The sequence below is a fragment of the Lutra lutra genome, chromosome 18, assembly GCF_902655055.1.
Source record: "Lutra lutra chromosome 18, mLutLut1.2, whole genome shotgun sequence".
Lineage (NCBI taxonomy): Eukaryota > Metazoa > Chordata > Mammalia > Carnivora > Mustelidae > Lutra > Lutra lutra.
The window spans coordinates 7,051,346-7,071,050 of NC_062295.1; the positions used below are offsets into that span (position 1 = coordinate 7,051,346).

The following is a 19,705-nucleotide window of genomic DNA, read 5'->3' on the forward strand; positions in this document are numbered from 1 at the left end:
CGAAAATTTCTACCACCAAAGAGCTTTGAAGCTTACATAAAACCGTGTATGTGAAGGGCTGAGCTGTGTCCTCAGCACAGGACAGGTGCCCAGACAGAAACATGTTCTGGGCTTAGCATTCCGAGGTGGCTGAATGGGTCCTAAAGACGAATTCATAACTACCTCTCAGTGGTTCAGCAAGCTGACCTTGGCACACTGTCTTGACCCCTGTTGCCACATTTGACCTTCAGAATAACCCCAGGAGGTGTAGTTAGCACATCGTAGAGCTGGAGAGACAGAAGCACAAGAGCCCTTTAGGGTGTGAGCAGGAACCAGAAACCAGGTGTTCGCCTGTGAACCTTGTGCTTTCCAAAACTTGCCAAGTTTTCCAGAGGCAGGTTTCAGTCTCACGTCCCCTCCAGTCAGATGGTGTCCCCACGTGTCCCCTGGACCAGAGAGAAGGCCAACACCTAATACAGCCCAGCAGCCTGTAGGGCAACCTTGCCTGGTAAAGCAGAGGAGCGCTGTGTGCTACTGAGGCAGACAGGAAGGGCAGGAAAGGCCCCCCGCTCCCTGCACCTCTTGGTCTCCAGCCTGGTGGAGAGCAATGCTGTCATTTGTGAGAGGCAGCTCATGAAGCCATGCTCCCTGGACACACTGGCACCCACTTATGTCTCAAGCCAACCTGGTGCCCAAATGTAGAAGCTTCCAGGGACACAGGAGACCTCGCCCCATACATGCTTTATTGCAACGTGCTTTAACTTCATGAGTTGAACAGTTTCTCTCGTCTGTGCATAAAGTGCTACCTCATTCTGAATAGTATTCTGTATAGTATTCTATATTACAGATGTGCCGGAATTTATTTAGCCAGTTGCCAGTGGTGGACATTTGGGTTGCTTTCCATTTCTATCAATGAGGCAAATTCCTTCAAGTAGAATGATGCTTAGAGAAAAAGCAGTTAGTGCATCTAAAAATTTACAGATTTTGACGAAAAGGCTCTCCAAGTTATGTGTGTAGATGTGTAGCCCCGCCGGCCATGTATGAGGTGCTCGTTCCCCCCATACTGTCAATGTGGCCAGATAGTTCGCGATGGGAGGTCAGCATGGACAGAGCAGCGGGAGGGTGAGGTGGCCCCTGGGCGGCTGGGCAGCTGTCCAGTTAGGAAACTGGGTACCTGAACCAGGACAAGAGCGAGGGAGGAGAGGGTGGAGGCTAGAGCCGGAGTGTGGTGCTGAGTGAAGGTAACAGGATAGAGGAGCCAACCATGGGTCTTGGGTTTCTGACTTGGACAGATCGCATCTGTTTACTGAGATGCTGCGCATAGGGAAGGGAACACGTCTGTGAGGAGAAAAACAATGATTTGTAGTTGAGATCCTACTGAGCTCAATATGTAGGACATCCTGTTGGCGGTATCTACTGGCCCAGGGAGGAAGATTTGGGGATGGTGGATCTCTGGTGGAAATTGCGAGTGTGCATGAGCTGTCCCTGGGGTGCATGGGCGGATGGGTGGGTGGGTGGGTGAGTGAGTGGTGGGTGGGGTGGATGGATGGATGGACAGATGGACAGACAGGTGGATGGGTGAATGGAAGAGAAGAGGAATGGGTGGGTGGGCAGACGGACGGAAGGATGGGTGGGTGGAGAGATGGATGGACGGATAGATGGGCAGATGGATGACAGACAGAAATCCAGACTTCATTCTGTTTAGATTGAACCATATGAAATTGCTGTCTTCGTTGTTCAAAAATGACAAGATACTTCATTTTACGCAGGCTAAAGTATTTGGGGGGCGGGAAGGCACATCACGATGTCTGCAATTGACTTGGAAATGCAACAGAAACAGGATTCGCGGGTGGCTAGCGGGGTGGACGGGTGGTAAAGTCTGGAACAGTGGGATGGTGAGGAGCCGCGGTGGAGGCAGAAGGCAGGTAATCGCAGTCAAATTCAGCGCCTCTGCACGTTGGAAACTAACACAGCAAATCCATGGAAAAATGTTGGCGATTTCATGTGGTTTCATTTAATATATATTCCTCGTTCCAAGAGAGCCTTCTGGGTTCCCATCTGTGGCACCAACAGATCTGCCTCACAGGGTCTCTTTGGTCTTCTCCTTCCCAGAGTTGGGGGCTGGGGGTCGGCGCGCCTCCCTCCCGGAGTAACGTTGAATTGCCCTAATGAGCTGATTACTGTGCCAAGTTCGTTGGTATCTGGCTTGTAATAATTATAGATTTCCTCTGCGATTTGATCCCATTGGTTGCCACAGCAACGGCGTAATAGCTCCGCTGAAGTACTGTCACTGTGATTTAGAACCAACATGTCTCTTGCAGCCTCCCATCCGGGTGCCCCCACCCCCTTGCTGTCGTCATGGCAACTGATGAGCAGCATATGACCGAAAGCCCTGTGTCCCCCCTCCTCCCTCCTTCTCCCCTCCCCATCTCGCAATCAGCCGTCCCCACTTCCTCTCCTGGGCCCCGCTGGACAGGCATGGACCCCAGCTTGGGCTGTGCTGGGGGGGACTAGAATAATCCAGGCCCCAAACCCCCCACACACACCCAGAGGGGTCACGTGGATTGTCAGAGCCGGAGCCTCCCCTCCGGGCCCCCCGGGGTCTTAGAGATGACTTGGCGTCCCTCAGAGCCCCTTCTTGTCTGGGGCCATGCCATAGGCGGGATCTGCTGGGCCGCCCCCACATTTAGAAATCCGAAGCCTTGGATCACTGCTTTGTACTCCAGGGGTCCCGAGCCTGTGCGAGAAAAATCTAGGAGGAGGGCCCTGGAAGGAGAAGGGGGGTGGGCTGCAGAGAGCCTATTTCAGAAGGTCCCAGGTCCGGTGGCGCATCCTTCCGGCCTCAGCTGAGCTGGGCTCAAAACATCTTTTTAACAGCCCATGTTCTATTTTCCTCTGTGTGTTTATCTCTCTTTTTTTTCCCCCCAGTCTCTGTCTGTCTTTGTTTCTGTGTGGATCTTTCCCTTTCTGCTTCTGCCGGAACCTCTTTGTGAAGCCACTTCTCAGCCTCTCACTCTCTTCCGTCCCTCCTCCTTCACCCCCTCTCCGTGCCCCTGCCTCTAGCACTTGCTGGGAACCGGCTGAGAGCATCCTTGGCCCAAACCTGCTTTGCTTCTGAGGCCCTTTTCCTCCCTCCCGTACCTGAGCCCATGGTTCGGGGACTGCCTGGAAGTCCGGACCATCCTCCCGAGGGGGAGCTGGTACCCGGAGGCACCTCTTAGGATGAACCCAGCCTTTCTCGTCCCTGGGACTCTGCAGAATGGCATAGAGGAGGCGTTTTAAGCAGGCGGGAGCTGGCCTTGCTTCAGGACCCTGACTACCAGCCACTGTGAGTGCAGACGTGTATGTGTGTGTGCTTGTGCGTGCGCACGCGCGATATGTATTTGCATATATCTACTGGTGTATGGAGGTGTGTCTCAACATGTGTCAGTGGCTGTTATCTGGGGTGCTGGGTGTGCAAGTGCACGTGCCCATGTGTGTACCCGTGCGCGTGTGTACAAGTGTGCCTGCGTATGGCTTTTGGTCTGAAGGACACACAACTGTACCAGACAGATTTTTCAAGGACTCTCAGTGGAGGGAGCACAGTGGGATGAACCTTTTAAAGTGGGAACAGAGAGGGAGGGAGAAGAAAAAAATTTTTTTTATATCAAGTGGGAACAAAATAAGCAAAAATGCTATTAAAATGACAGATAAGGGATTCGCTTTGGCCTGTGGGCTTGCAGAAGCATTTCTGCACACATCTGCCTTCTGTCCCCAGGAAACAAAGTGAGGGTCACCTTGAAAAGGTATTTTTGCTCAAGCGCTAAAATGAATCCTTCCTTTCCATTCTGAGGGCTACGACAGCACACACGCACTTGGGCCTGTCTCTTTGGAACTCCGGAATGGAAGGCTCTGGTGGGGGGGTGGGGGTCGCCATCAGGAGCACTTTGCTTCGTCCTCCAGAAGACCAGGGTTTGCAGTGAGAATTCGTGCCTGACAGCCAGGAGGGCCCATGCCAAGAGCAGGTAGGAAGGACCTTTGAACGGCGACTCCCCTCACATCTCACACTCCTGTGGTCAATTAGAAGTTCATTTTGAGTTTTGTTCTTTGTTTTTTTCATGGCGGCAGCCCGTGCCCTGAGAGGCAGCGAGAAGGAAGCAGGTTTAGAAAGCAAAATTTGCAGGGCGAGATGTGGGAGATGTGGGAATCATGGTGACTTGCTGTTTTGTAGTTAGTGTGTGAGATCCGGCGGCCAGCCACCCCTGGAAGGGACCCTGGGGAGACTTGGTGGCCGGCCGCTCTGGGTGAATGCTGGCTGTAAGCTGGCCATGCCCCGGGCACCCTGGGGAAAGGGGCGGGGCCTCAGGAAGGCTGAAGGCACAGCAGGGACAGATCCCAGTCCCCTGACACGGTTCCCTCACCTTCAGAGGACTGCTGCCCCTCAAATGTCCTCCAGGATGGCACTCTTGTCCCCTATACCATCCCCTCCGTCTGCAGTGGCCTCACCTCCTTGGTCTGACACCTCCCAAACCCCTCATCGCCTTTAAACCTCTGTCCCTACCTCCAGGGAATCTTTAACTTCCACCGGAGCAGAGCTATACACCCTCCCCCATCTCCCCCCAATACCTTGTACCCCTGGTATTATGTACCCTGTAGACCTTTCACCATGTGCCCATGATCTACAGTCCATTTTACAAGGACCTGAAGAAAAATATTAAGACAAAATATACACAGAGCCGCTGACCTGGAGTCGAACGGTGTCGTGTCATAAAAACCAAAGGGGTGAGACGAGATTCCAGGTTGAGAGAGACCAAGGAGCCAAGTGAGCCGACCACGCACGTTGCTGCTGTGCTGCCGGAAACACAAAGAACAGCTACGAAAGACATTTCACGGACAAGTGGTTGAACTTGAACATGGGCTTTTGCGCAATAGCACTGTGTCAGTGAGAAATTACCTGAGCGTGATGTCATTGTGTCTCAGATCATTTGTGCTCGGGGTGTACGCAACGCTCGGGAGTTCTGTTGTTTGGTTTGTTTTGCTGACAGAGAGGAGCAGTAACCACTTAGAGGACTGTTAGGAAGATTGAAGCTGCTGTATCTTACGTAAAGAGCTTAGCGCAGGGCTTGGCCCAGAGTGGGCGATTGGTTGTTTGTAGCTGCTGTTGCTGGTTTCGCGTGCTGGTGCTGTCCGGACACCCGGGGTGGGTGCGGATGCGTGGAAGGGGTCTTTCTCTTCTGCACCCAGGACCGGCCCCCTGGGCTTATGACTCGCGCTCACCATGGCCCCTCCCCATGCTTGGTTTAATGCTGTATTGTCACCATCTTGAAATTCTTAATCATTTCTCTACATGGAACTTCAAATACTCATTTTTGCACCGGGTCCCATAAATCGCCTCTCCAGTCCTGTCTGCACAGCCACCAGGAGCAGCTCTTAGACTAAACTCCCTGTCACCGCAGCATAGCTCAGACTGGCCCAGCCAGGCTCGTCCATGGCTTCAGGCCCACCCCTGCCCCGACACCATGTGTCGGCCTGCCACGTCCAGCACGGTGGCCACTCCCCGAGTGTGACAGTCAGGCACCCAAGATGAGGCTCATCCAGACAGAGATGTGCATGGGTTCAGAATTTATACTGGGTTTTGAAGACGTCACACGAAAAAAAAAGGGGGGGTTGTAAAATACCTAATAATAATCATATCGATTACATGTTGAGATGATTTTATTTTTAGGCATGTAGGGTTAAATAAGATTGTTAGATTTTACCAGTTTTGACCTTTTTTTTTTTTTAAGATTCTGTGTTTAAGTAATCTCTGTACCCAACATGGGACTCGAACCCACAACCCTGAGATCAAGAGTTGCATTCCCCACCAACTGAGCCATCCAGGTGCCCCTGGTTTTACTTTTTTAGCGCGGCCACTAGAAAGTAGAAAATGACTCATGTGGATCACGTTTGAGGCTTGCGATATATTTCTGTTGGACAGCACTGCCTTCTACCAGATTACCGGCTACGCTTCCATGACTGTAAACCAAACCAGCCACCAGACGACAGACCAGTGGTTCAATTTCCAGGGTTTTTTTTTTAAAACCAGACTCCAGCCCTGATGCTCTAGCTTAGATCCATGTCTCCCCCCAAAATCCATCAGGCACGTCTCTCTGGTGGGGTCATTGCCGCTGCCGATCTTTTTTCCTCTTCTGTTCCTTCTTAAAATGACCCAAGACACTAATTTTTATACCCAACAAGTTTGTTGCGTGGCCTGAATGTATTTGCAAGGCAGCACAGTGAGCAGGAAGAACACTGAACTCAGAAGAACTAACTCAGGGATTAAAATCCCAGATCACTAACCCTTCTTTGTTGGGTGAACCTGGGCCCTTTGCTTAACTTCTCTGTGCAGGAGGCAGAGTGGCGCCAGCCACAGAGTCTTGCAGACCTGGGTTGGAAGCCTGGTCCCGTGGCTTCCGAGCTGTGTAACACAGGACAGGCCCCTGACCTTAAACACACGGATTCTCTGAGCCTCCGGCATCCACACCAGAGGGCCGAAAGCAGCCTTTCTGCATTTTCTCTGTTTTGTGTTTCTTTCCCCACCTTGATGTAGCCCCTCACAGTGGTCAGGAAAGGATGTAGACAAGGAGTGTTTATAAATTTATAAGTGTTTATAAAATTAAAGTGTTTATAAAATCTCATGGCTCTTTGGTGCTGTGAGCTGGGTGTTCACACACTTGAAAAGCTATCCTGAGAGCCAGCTGTGTGTGTGGGGGGGGTCTCAGTCCTGAGCAGGTGGATGGATCCCCAGTCATCTTGCCACCCCCCGAGGGCCCCCCCTTGCCATAGTGACCAAGAACACAGGCTGTCTCCCTGGGACCCCACAGTCGGCGCACTGAGCTCTGTGGAGTGCCATGCATTTGTGGAGCCTTTCCTGGGCGACATGGGGCTGCTGAGCTGAATCACTCCCCTGTTGTCAAGTGACACTGTTGGTCCTCATCACAGTGTGAAGATATTTATTGTCTGTTCCTTCCACTGGAACAGAAGGCAGAGACTGCTGCCCGATTCTTGTTCCCACACGAAGCCGGTCCTTAGGGTTTAGTATTGCGTCTCCGGGCTGTGGGCACTCAGGAAATGCCTGACAATGAACCCAAGAGTGAATGAATGAGTGAATTTCCCTGAGTAAAGGGAGAGACGGAGATGATCACATTATAGGTGAACTGGAAAAGAATGTGCATAACATACACATGGTAGACACCAGCAGTTGTTAGAACAAGACGGTGGGTACAGCCAGGTTCACCCTGAGTATGTGAACATTTTCATTCAAAGATGAAGTTAGGGGCGCCTGGGTGGCTCAGTGGGCTAAAGCCTCTGCCTTCGGCTCAGGTCGTGATCCTAGGGTTCTGGGATCGAGCCCCACATCGGGCTCTCTGCTCAGCAGGGAGCCTGCTTCCCTCCTCCCCCCGCGCCTGCCTCTCTGCCTACTTGTGATCTCTGTCAAATAAATAAATAAGACCTTTTTTTTTTTTTTAACGAAGTTAGGTTGCTGGAGAAATACGGATGAATGGCATCTCACCCTGAAATGGTGAATCAGGAAGGTTTCCTGGTAGAGGTGACCAGAAGGGCACTCTGAGAGAGCACCTAGGAATTAAGGGGATACAAACAGGAGGCAGGGGCAGGAAAGACATTGCAACAGACATTAGCATGTGGGTGATGGATGATCTGGTGACAGGAAGGAGCAGAATGTGAGGGAGTCACTGTCAACAGGGCAGGGAGGGGCGACCGTGTACCCGGCCAAGCAACTAGGCTTAATTCTGGGGCCACCGGGATCCAGGGAATATTCAAATAGGAGACGGACTGGGTAGCTGCATTATGTAGCTGTACTGCTTCAACCCAATCCCCCAATCCTTCTCTTTTCCCTGGAGGATGACCAGGGTTCCTGTACATCTCAAGGAGTATCATTTTAGAAATTCGCTTTTTTACTTAGCAACTTTGTTTTCCTCTAAAGGTATCAGAAAGTCATAAAATGGGCACCTGGGTGGCTCTCAGTTGAGCATCCGACTCTTGATTTCATCTCAGGTCATGATCTCAAGGTCATGGGGTCAAGCCCCTTGTCGGACTCAGTGCTCAGTGGGGAATCTGCTTGGGATTCTCCCTCTCCCTCAGCCCCTCCACCAGCTCACGTGCTCTGTCTGTCTGTCTGTCTCTCTCTCTCTCTCTCTCTCTCGCTTGCTCACTCGCTCAAATAAATAAATAAATAAAGTCATAAAACAGAGGCAGTTCTCTTAAAGGAATGGGAGGTGGAGAGGCCTCCTGATGGAAGTCAGAGCACGGGATATGCTGGGACACCTGGGTGGCTTTCCCTGCGACGGAGGGTGCCAGCCCAGGATACGTTCCCATCACAATTTTATCCGCCCGCCCGGGATGTTTGGCTCCGTGCAGACAAAACAGAGAGAAAGCAGTTGTTTTTGTTTGCTTGTTTTTGGACAAAAGTGACACATTTCTGGCCTCGAAAGCCGATAAGCCTTCTTCCCCCAGGCTTAAATCCGAGCTCTCTCTTTGGTGCCACATTTTTGTCCTCCTGAGATCCCACTCCTTTTGCAAAATAAGCTAAACAAAGCACTGTCAGCTGCGCGGCTCAGGGCTCCTGCCATCTGCCCTTGGTTGTCCCAGAGGATGACTCCTAGCACTCCCTAAGGGAACAGATTATGTGTTTTGTTTTTGTTTTGTTTTGTTTTTTAGAAGAACAAGCTACCGGACAGGGAGGTAGGACTGGGCATGAGGACTTTTGAAGTCTGCCATTTGGAAGGCATGCCTGTTTGGCCACGGTCGTGGGACCGATGGCCGCTGTGGTCGCATCCAGAGCAAGGGCTGAGGCTGCCCGTGTGTGATTAGAATAGTCTTTACAAAGGTGGTGAATCGAGGTGCTTTCTCATGACTACAACCTTGGACCCACCCTCCACAAGCTCACCTGCACCAGAATGTTTAAAGAATTAGCCAGAAAAATGTGGAATCAAGAAACAGTGGATAAACTCTTTTTCACAGATTAATGTTTAAAGTACTCAGCAAGATTTATCCATTACCTGGAGCTGTCCTAAATACTAAGGAGCTCTAAAGACACCAGTTCTTTTTCTGAAAGGACCTTCCAATCCAAGGGGCTCCTTGTAGAATGGAGACCTCTGCTCCCTGGAAGGGACAGCAGGGACAAGTGTTGGGGCCAGGGGAAAGTCCAGGTGTGGCCTGAGGTTGGAATTGTTAGTTAGGGCCGTTGCAGGCCCCTTCCGTTGAAACTATGGCCAAAAGATGAGCGTCTTTGGGAAGGCTGCAGATAGTGACAACTCTTGGTTTGAAGTTCTTTGTTCCTATAAAAATTTCTATATCGGCCTGAGTTGTCTGATGAGATTTCTGGGTAAGGACTGAAGCCATCATCCTGGTAATGGGGCCAGGTCTCAGGCTTCAAGCCGACACGGCCCTGGTTCTCACCCAGCTCCAGTGTCTTCAGCTGCATGACCTTGTACAAGTGACAAAACCTCTCTGGGCCTCTCCCCCTCCCGAAAAGTGGGAAGAGTACCATTTGCCTTCCAGGAACAGGCAACACCGTGTGTTGAGGGTTGACATGGTAGGGACTGGTTTATTGAGTTGTAGCAGATCCCTTCACGCACATAGAAATGAACAATCCTTTGAAATATTGAAAAGTGAGGATATCGCTCACGATCGATAGGAACACGATCAGGGACATCTGGTAACTCTAATGAGCAACAGTGTTTCCATTCACCTGCCCTGTAGAACCTGAAGGGAAGAAATTGGGTCTTTTGTTATCTGCTGTGGTATTTGTAGTCCTTAAAATGATTTGTTTTCTCTGAAAGGGAAATGTATCTCCTCCAATCACCTAATTGCTGTTGGCCCTCCCACCGGAATGTAAGTTCCCTGAGAACAAGGTGGGATATGTCCTCATTCGACATGGCATCTTGGGGGCTTAGCCCTGGTGCTCCCTACGCACCTGTGGAACCAAGCAGATTTTAAAGGCCAGACCTTTCCTTCTGCAGCTTTAACCCAGGGTAGCGTCTTCTGCATTGGTACAAGCATCCTTCCCAACCAGATTCTATTCCTTTATCCTTCCCCCTTGCAGGATCAGAAATACAAAACTAACTCAACCATCGCAGACGCGTCTTTCCACATTCGTGCTACCCGCAGAACAAAGGCTGTCTTTCCCTTGTCTGTCCTCTCTCCCCTTTACCCTGTTCACAGGCTGGGGGTCACCTGCCTCCTAGCACCAAAGTGCTCATGCCTCATGGGTCGCTTTCGTTCTTCCCATTTCACAGATGGGGAATGTGTGGCCCCGGTGAGTTGCGCGAGGGGTCCAGAGTCATCAAACTGGTATATGGCTCCTCTGGACCCCATTTCTGACTCACATGACTTTCTTAGCAGCTGCATGTCTGCCTTTTGTAGGAGTCCACAGTTGCCTGTTTCCAAGAACAGTATCGCCCTCCCCTTGTACAAGTCACCGATGATTGCATGATGCCGCAAGAGACAGGGCATAGGACGTCAGGCATGCAGGGAGGGAGAGCTGGGGCCTGTGCTGCGGAGACCGTCAGGGGAAGCTGCAGGAGGGGGCACTGGAGGAGGGAAGCCAGGTCCCTGAGCCATCCGTCACAGCCCGGTGAATGGGGCCCTGTTAGCCATCTGCACAGGCCCAGGGCTCCGGCTTTGTTGGTTGCCATGACGACCCTTGGCCCTGACAACAGAGGCGCACTTGGCTGTGTGTGTCATTGTGTCCCATCCAGTCTGCAGAAAAGCCAACAGACAGCCTGGGCTGCGGCCTGGGAAAGGAATGTCCCGCGCCTCTGCCAGTACTTTTGTCTCGGCCCTGGGAGCAGATAGGAGAATGAGAGACAGAGCATCTTTGGGGGCCCCAGAGAGGCCTGGGGGTCCATTTCTAGCCAGTGACTCCGTGAACATTTTGTGTTCATGGGGCCTGTGAGGCCGCATAGTGGAAAGGTGAGCCAGACACATCTTCAGGTCATTTGTGGAGTGCATCCGATTTATTCCATAATTGTTCTCCATCAGGCACTGCTCTGGGGCTGGGGACACAGCAGTGACCCAAATCTCACGTCTCAGTTCACAGTCTCTAGCCCATGAATTAGGTTCAGAAGGTATTATCCCTATTTCTCAGATGAGGAAAATGGGGCACAGAGAGGCGGCTTAGCATACCCAAGGTCACACAGCAAGTAGAGGAGTCTGGTGTCACGTTCAGCACCCCACACATTACTTTTCCAAATGGCCCCACGGGCTTCTTTCTTCCTGTATTTTTGGGATGTTTAACTCTCAAAGTCAGAAACCCTCCATTTCCAGAGAGACAGGAATCCTGCAGACCTGGGTCAAGTGCAGGGTCCAGCATCCACCTCTGAAGACAGTAGTTCTCAGCCTCCCCTCGGGGGCTTCATGTCACACCCCTGAGACTGGTTTAGTTGTGCTGGTGGAGCCCTTCCTAGGTCTTCTGCTCCTGGAGATTGTCACAGGTGGCCAAGGCTAAAAACCGCTGACTCTGAGCTGGGAGACCCTGGAGCAGCCCCCCAACCTTTGGAGGCTGCCGTCCTGCACACGGCTGCAATTACATATGCAGGTCCATGGCGTGTAGTAAGTGAGCAGCGAACAGGAGCCAATACTTTGATGACTTTTCTTCTTCCAACAGAGCTTTTTTTTTTTTTTTTTTTTTTGCCATTTCCCCCATTGATTTAAACACTGCACTGGCCTCTCCCCATCCCATCCCGCCCTAGGAATGCACCAGGCAGATAAGAGGGAGCAAAGAGAAGTAATTAGCATTTTAATTAAAGGGGGGGGGCGCAGGGGAGTGGTGGGTGGGCCTGGATGGCTCAGGGTCGGGTTGGACCAGGGTTTGCGACTTGTTTTGACTGAGATGCACGGTTAGAAGCCGTGTTTCTGGCAAGTACCCTGCCTGCCTCAGACAAAAATTACCCTTGCCAGCCATGCACTTGGATAATTCCTGTTCTGTTTCGTTTACGGGTTGATTTAAATTTCCCTTTCTGTTCTGGCCACATCAAGGAAGGATATCCGTGTGTGATGCTAGGCTACCTTTGACCCCGGACTGATAAGCCTCTTGATGCGCAGAATACACAGGGCGTGGGGGACAGAGCAGAGACACAGATGCTCACACTGCCTGTAGGGCGGGAGAAGGGGGTCAGGAGCAATGCAGTGGGGTTCCCCGCATACTGGCCAGTTGGTTCTTGGGGTCGGAAGGGGCCATGGAAACTATGTGATCCAACACGTGGGGAAACTGAGGCCAGGAGAGGCAGATGTGTTTGGTTCCTAAGCCAAGCAAGGGCTGTGGTGGACAGTCATGTACACAATGATTCCAGACTTGGGCAGAGGAGAGTATTATTGTTAAATTTTTGTTTTAGCACAAATTTCAGACCCACGCACTAATTTTCACGGGAGTCCTCCAGTAGACCTTTCCAAAGGCAGGTGTTGCTGTCCCCGTTTCACAGCTCAGACGTGTTCAGTTCACTCACTGCAAACACTGACCCGGGAACTGCGCTGAGCTCTGGGTACCACAGAGAACAAGAAAAGCCTGATACCTTCTCTCCTGGGTTTTGCATTTTTCTAAGTGTGATTGGAGTGGCTCAGACAGGAAAGGTGATGTGAGATGAATTATCCTTAAAAAGGTTGGGGACGCAGTAGGAAATGATGGAAGGAAAGTAAGAGAGGAAGCCAAGAGCGCACCGAGGGTATTGGTGCCCCGGTCCCGGCGAGATGATGCAGCTTGGTTTAGGGACTTGCCCACAAGCAGGACCCCTGGGCACCCATCTCCCTGCTGTCACTATCAGGAGAGAAAGGGAGCCTTCCTGTGTGACTGCCTTGCATCTGAGAGGCTCCAGAGCATGTCCCCAGGAGAGACTGCCTTCTGTTGGGCCCCTTTCCTCTGTGACCCCAGACACCTCCATGGACCTCAAACACAGAGCTCTAGAACCAAGCGCCGCATCATCCGCGGAGAACACAAAAGGGAGGGACAAGTCAGAGATAGAGGAAACTCGAATGTCTGAAGAGCCTGTGATCTGCCAGGCTGTTCACATCAGTTGTGCCTAATTTCCAGCATGACCAATGAGAGAGACCTCACTCTCCCCACCCCGTAAATAAGGACACTGGGGTTCAGAGCATTTTGGTAAGTTTTGCTCTTTTATTTTATTTTTTAATTTTTTTTTATGTTCTCAGAGTTTTTTTTTTAATATTTTATTTATTTATTTGACAGAGAGATCACAAGTAGGCAGAGAGGCAGGCAGAGAGAGAGGGAGGCAGGCTCCCTGCTGAGCAGAGAGCCCGATGCGGGGCTCGATCCCAAGACCCTGAGATCATGACCTGAGCCAAAGGCAGCAGCCTAACCCACTGAGCCACCCAGGCACCCCAAGTTTTGCTCTTTTAGACAGTGACGTAAGACCGTGAGCTTTAGAGCTAAAGCCCAGGCTCAGCACACATAGCTGTAGTGTCTGTTACAGCACTCATGACAGACATCACTAATCTATCACAGCGCTGTGTAATCTCGATCTTGGTCACGGGTTCATCACCAGCACCTACACACAGTGCCTGGCATATGGCAGGTCGCAGCGGTTTCTGCTAAGGGGACAACTGAAGCAAGCCTGGTACGTGACAGTTTGTAGCAAGCAGACACTCAGACGCAGGCCTGCGTGACCTCACACCCTTGTCTTGTCTCCTATCTGTAAAAGGGGAGGGCTAGCTCCATAATTCTCTTGTTTACTTTCATGTTTTTATTGCGGTCAAATTCACATAAAACAAGATTACCCATTAACCACTGTAAGTGATCAACTCGGTGCCTTTGGCACATTCACAAAGAGGCAGACGTCGCCACCAGCTCCAGAACTTTCTCATCATCCCCAACAGAAACCCCGTACCCACTAGAAAGTCCCCCCCACTGGCCCCTCCCCCCAGTTCTGGCAACCACTCACCTACTTTCTATTCTTTGGTTGTACCTGTTCTAGACGTGCCGTACAAATGGAACCCGGGCATGGCCGCTCGTGTCTGGATTCTTGCCCTGAGCGTCATGTTTTTGTGGTTCCTCTACTTTGTAGCATCTGTCAGCACGTCATTCCTTATTGTGCTGGAGAAGGACTCCGTGGTGTGGACAGATCCTGTGTGGTTTACCTGTTTGGCCATTGACATGCACTTGGGTGGCTCCCATCGTTGGTATTGTGAATGGTGCTGGTATGAATGTGTATGTACATTTATCTGTCTGAAAAGTTCCTATTTTGCATTCTCTGAGGTGTACACTTAGGAGTGGAATTGCTGGGGAACCTGGGGGGCTCAATCGGTTGAGCATCTGACTCTTGGTCTCAGCTCAGGTCTTGATCTCACAGTTGTGAGTTCAAGCCCCGCATTGCGCTCTGCACTGGGCATGGAGCCTATTTCAACAACAACAAGAAAAGGAGTGGAATTGCTGGGCATTGTGGTATCCTGTGTTTAACTTTTCAAAGAACCCGTAAGTCTTAAAGGCTAGGGATTTAGAAGCTGGTCCCTGGCTCCTTCCTCCCTTTCAACCCTCACCTTTGTAGGTGCCCTCTGACTTGCCTCAGGAGCCCCCCTCCTCAGCTCACAGTGACCCCAGCATCTCACGACGTGCGGCTTGTTCCGTGCACCCCGCCCCTGGACCTGGCTGAGCAGGACCCTTTGGAATAAGACAGAAGAGCTGGGCTCCCTCCCCCCACACAGCCAACCCTGTGCCCCATCTTCCCTTCCACCTTCCCTTCCCTCTGTGATTTCATGTCCTGGTGACCCTCGCTGTGCACCTGACTCTTGCCTATTCCGTAACTCATCCCCCCTGAGCATCTGCTGAAGCCCGCACCTCCCCTTTCCTCTGTGGCTTCTGAAAAGCTGCTCCGCTTTGAAGGTGCAGCTCAGGTGACACGTCACTGACATCGTAACCCCCACCAGAATTAACCTCTCTCTGCCTTCCCACAGCACCTTATGTATTTGTACCAGCAAAAGTCAAGATTTCCTACCATCTTATGCAGAATTACTTGTTGACAGTGAAATGGAAAATTTTTATATACATATCTTGCCAGGTTATTTTGAGGATTTATTGACATGAAGAGGAAAGCAGCCCTAGTGCATTAAACTCTCCCATTCTCTCCCCTCGTTCGTCTGCCACTAAATTATGAGCTTCAGAAGGAGAGGAGCATTTTACCCATCTCAATACCCACAAAAAGCAGTGCCTTGCCTGTAACAGGCACCTAATTAATTTTTGTTGATTGAATTAGTGGGCTAGATAAAGTGAGCGCATGACATCAACTCTTCTGATTGTTGGAGACATATTGTGCTAAGAATTCACGTCTGATAGAGATGAGGTTTTGTTATAAGGTCAGTTTCAACTGCAGGCCACCGAAATGTCACCGCCATGTATTTCCCATTGTGACATTTTGTAATTGAAAGCGTGCAGGTGTGACTCTCACTTTCGCGGAGCATTCAAATGTTAATGTGCGCATTCTCAGAGATTCTCTCGCATTTTCAAACACGTGCTTAATGGAAATTAAATTGTATGGAGTCTTAAGTGCTCCCGTTTGACACAAAAGGTTTTAAACGAGAGACAGCAGCCGCTGGTTCTGCAGAGTCACTGAGCTGCTAAATGAGCAGGCTTGCTTTGCGTTGGATATGCTGCTGGAATAGATTTAAAAAAAAAACAAAACCCACTGAGTTATAGAGGAGAGACTATGGTTTCTCAGTTAATTTATGGTCACACGTTCCAGACCCATGCTCTCCTCAATAACATTTCTTCCTCTGGTAAAAAGCAACAAAGTTTCCTCTCTGAACTGGATCATTTGTATCCATCAAGCCCCGGCATCTAATACGATGACTGGTAGGTGTTTTCTTATTCACTGAGTTAATCCATATTGTCATGAGGAAAAGCAAGAACAGTCCCAGGCATTCCTATAACCAAGGTCGAATCAATCACCCATCCGAAACTCCATGTCCTCACCTCCAACACAGGAGACACCCTCCCAGCTGGATGGCTGGGACCGTTGAGGGGGATAAAGCGCCCTTCTGAACCCATACCCCACTCCCTCACACTGCAGTCACTGCCTCCCAGAGCACCCACCTGGAGACACTGTGCCCTTAGCCATGTGGCACCTGCAGTGCTGAGGAGGAGAGCCCTAGGCAGGCACTCCCAGTGCACACTCCCAAGATGGGGAGCTCAGTCTGAGTCTCTAACCGCGCTATTAGCCGGACTCCGGAACCTGACACTCCTGGCCCTCCCCCATGGCACCGGCTCACCCCCAGGGATACGGGGACTCGGGGACTCTTGGCCCCAACAGCATCAGCAGTGAGGGGGGCACTCATGGCCAAGCTGGGCTGCAGGCAGGGGCCAGGAAGCATCCATGTCCGGGACCTCCGTCCTCTCTTGCAGCCACTTCTCTGTTACACACTGTTCTGCCCTGAAACACCCTGTCTGCATGCCGGCTCCTCTCCCAGGGTAGGAGGTCGTGGACCTCACAGCTCCCAGGACCCTGGCCTATCCCCGTCCAGTCAGCTGTGGTCGGCGGGTGACACAGCATGGACAGGGCTGCCGGGTCTGCACCCCTGTAGACAGAGAGGGGAGTTTCTGAGAGCGGGAAGGCATGGTGTGCTGAATGGACACCCCAAAGCTCCCTCCTGCACCCGCTTCCCGGGGTGCACCTCAGTGGCCTCATCTCTGAAGAGTGGACAGTGATGTAGCCATTCATCTCCTGGGGTTTTGGGGTAAAACAGGCAGTTGTCTGCAGCACCTCTAGGTGCTCAGGTCATGGTCATGCCTGGAGGGCAAGCACTGCACCTGATGGTCCCTGTGCCCTGCGTCCAGTGCTCATGGGGGAGGGAGGGGCGCATAGTAGGTGCACCATGAGAATTCATGGAATGAGTGAGTCCTTAAAGCAGTGCCAGCATCGCCCTCCTTTGCTCAGTCTCCGCTTATAATAATACAGCCCCACGTCCCATTAGCTCTGGGTGTACTGGGGTGGGAGCACTGCCAACTCATCGTCCTGAGCTTGGCACCAGACACCTGCCCGTGTCCTCACCCAGGCTGCTAAGCCCGCCCACCACCTCTAGCTCGTTCTTCCTCCATGCATGCTTTGTTGCAGAGTGAAGAGAGGGACATCTATGAAGTGTTAGGACTCAGCGACTCTGGGGTAAGACAGATCTGTTTTCAGATCCACCATTAACCTCTCTGTGCCTCTGTGTCCTCATCTGTAAAGAGGGGAGCACAAAGCATTGTTGTGGGCATTCATAGCAATAATGAGTATTAATAGTGCCTATGCAAAGAGCTTAGCACAGTGTGCAGTGTGCAGAAAGGACGCGGGAAACAGGGTCCACAAGTTGTGAGACGTGAATGGCTCCATCATTGTTCTGAGATACAACACAATACAATTGAAAATACACACTCCAGATAACAACGCGGGGATTTAGCAAGAAGACCCACAAACCAAAAGATGCAGTGGGAACACACTTCAGTGGTGGCCTGGGGAGGGACTGAGGGGAGGTGATAGAAGAAAACAGACAGGGTGGGGGTGTTGCTCCAGGCCCACAAAGCAATGGGCAGCCGGCAGATCTAGCCAGGGGGGGGCAGGGCTTGGGAGGGGTCAGAGGGAATCCGCATACAGGTGGCTCAGGAGCTGAGAACCCTCACTCCTGGGTTTCAGAGCAAAGTTCCACATCCAGGGAACCCCCTCCATCTCCAGCAAACTCAAGAAGGTTGGTCACATCCCTGGAAGCATGCACTTCCCAGAACAGGCTGCCAGAAACTGCACAGGGTCCAGGGATTCCCAGACAGTGCTGGGGACCAGTGTCCTGGGCGGGGACAGGGCAGGGGTGTCCCAGCCTCCTGTGTCGTGCAGCCACTGCATCGGCTCTGAACCCTCCTCCATCTGAGCCCTCCCGTCTCCCCAATCGGGCTGGCTTGTCCCAGGTGGGTGACACACTGAGCTTGTCAGCTCACCTACAGAGGGATCTCAAGCCAGCTCTGTCCCCTTGCTCTGATTTTTCATCTAGAAAATGTGCACAGTGATCCTGCCTGGGGTGTGGTCCAGGTCAAATTAAAACACTTTTATTGGGGCGCCTGGGTGGCTCAGTGGGTTAAAGCCTCTGCCTTTGGCTCAGGTCATGATCTCAGGGTCCTGGGATCGAGCCCCGCATTGGGCTCTCTGCTCAGTAGGGAGCCTGCTCAGAGAAAGCCTCTCTCTGCCTGCCTCTCTGCCTACTTGTGATCTCTGTCAAATAAATTAAAAATAAAAAATAAATAATTTTTTTTTAAAAAGAAAGAAAAAAAAAAACCACTTATTGAAGAACTCTCCACAACTAACATGGGTCTCGAGCCCACAACTGAGAGAGCAAGGGTCACATGCTCCTTGACTGAGCCAGCCAGGCACCCCAGCCCTTGTCTTTAAAAGTGTACATTCAGGGACGCCTGGGTGGCTCAGTTGGTTGGACGACTGCCTTCGGCTCAGGTCATGATCCCGGAGTCCCGGGATCGAGTCCCACATCGGGCTCCCAGCTCCATGGGGAGTCTGCTTCTCCCTCTGACCTTCTCCTCGCTCATGCTCTCTCTCACTGTCTCTCTCCCAAATAAATAAATAAAATCTTTAAAAAAAAAAGTGTACATTCAGTATGAAAGCAAAGGATGTGATGCCAGAAGAACCTTCTCCACAACGTGGGAAATGGCTGGCCTGATTGTGCGTTTCTGGTTTCTTGCAGGGTGGAAGCGTGTGAAGGGGCCTCTGTTCCTGGAGGATAGGATCATGGCCTTCATGTTGCTCAGCCGGCGGCTGGCCTGCGCCTTCCAGCACAACTACCACCTGCTCCCGCCCAGTAAGCCGTGGGGGTTCTTGGCAAGAACTGGTCCTGGTGACTGGGGACTCTTGGGGCTGGCCAGCCAGTGCTTCTGGGGCTGTCTTCCCTCACACACGTGAAAACTGTCCCATCACTGCCCCCGCCAGGTTTCCCATATCTGCCACGCGCTCCTGTCCCTGTGTGAACAGCTGTATGGTGGGCAGGAAGCTGATCCGGCTTGGAGCCACGTTGCTTGCCTGGAGTGACATCCCCAGCAGCCTGAAGGGTCCAGCCTGTCCTCACAGGGGCTGTTGGGGAAAACACGTAGCTGAGCTTGCTACCAAGGAACAGGAGGGCTACAAGCATCCTTGTGATTGACCTAAAGGCCAAATGGGCTTCAAGGGCACTGGATAGGAGGCAGCTACCCCCACTGGGCTCTCCCCCACCTGCACCCACCCGCACCCAGCTGGCCCACAGCACCGCCCGCCCTGCGGCCATGTCTCTACAGGCCTTCTGTTTCTCTCCGCCTCACTGAGTGCAGGCGGCTCAGCCAGGCCAGCCTCACCAGGATCCCGTGAGACCTCCCTCCCAGTAGCCCCGCCAGGAAGGCACGCATGAATGCCATTTACAGGTGAGAAAGCCGAGCCTCAGAGAAGCAGAGTCAGTCTAGCTGCAAACACTGGGTTATCATCCCTCCCCCATGGGCCTCCCTAGGCCTCTGGGGAAGAGAGGGGCTAGCGGTAACCCCCTTAGGGAAACCCTACACTCTCACCCCCAGCCTGTCCCAGTTCTCTTGGAGCCCCATAGTTGTCATCGTGGTATCTCTTTCTTGTTGGTCTCATCTGCCTTCTGAAGACGAAGTGCCGGCCGTGGCCTCGGTTAGCATGTTGAATGCTGGTGTTTATTCCCTGGGTGAGGTGAAGAGCAGGCGTGTTCTCTCTCCCGC

General features: G+C 51.9%; 1 protein-coding gene across 1 annotated transcript in view; it reads left to right on the plus strand.

The window, feature by feature from the left end:
• The window catches only part of ABAT (4-aminobutyrate aminotransferase), an 82,919-nt gene that overhangs the window by 26,736 nt on the left and 36,478 nt on the right, over positions 1-19,705 (plus strand). Inside the window, exon 2 of the mRNA XM_047712646.1 lies at positions 18,685-18,798. Within this exon, the coding sequence (XP_047568602.1) occupies positions 18,729-18,798 (70 nt within the window). The 5' untranslated portion in view covers positions 18,685-18,728. The remainder of the gene's footprint in view (positions 1-18,684; positions 18,799-19,705) is intronic.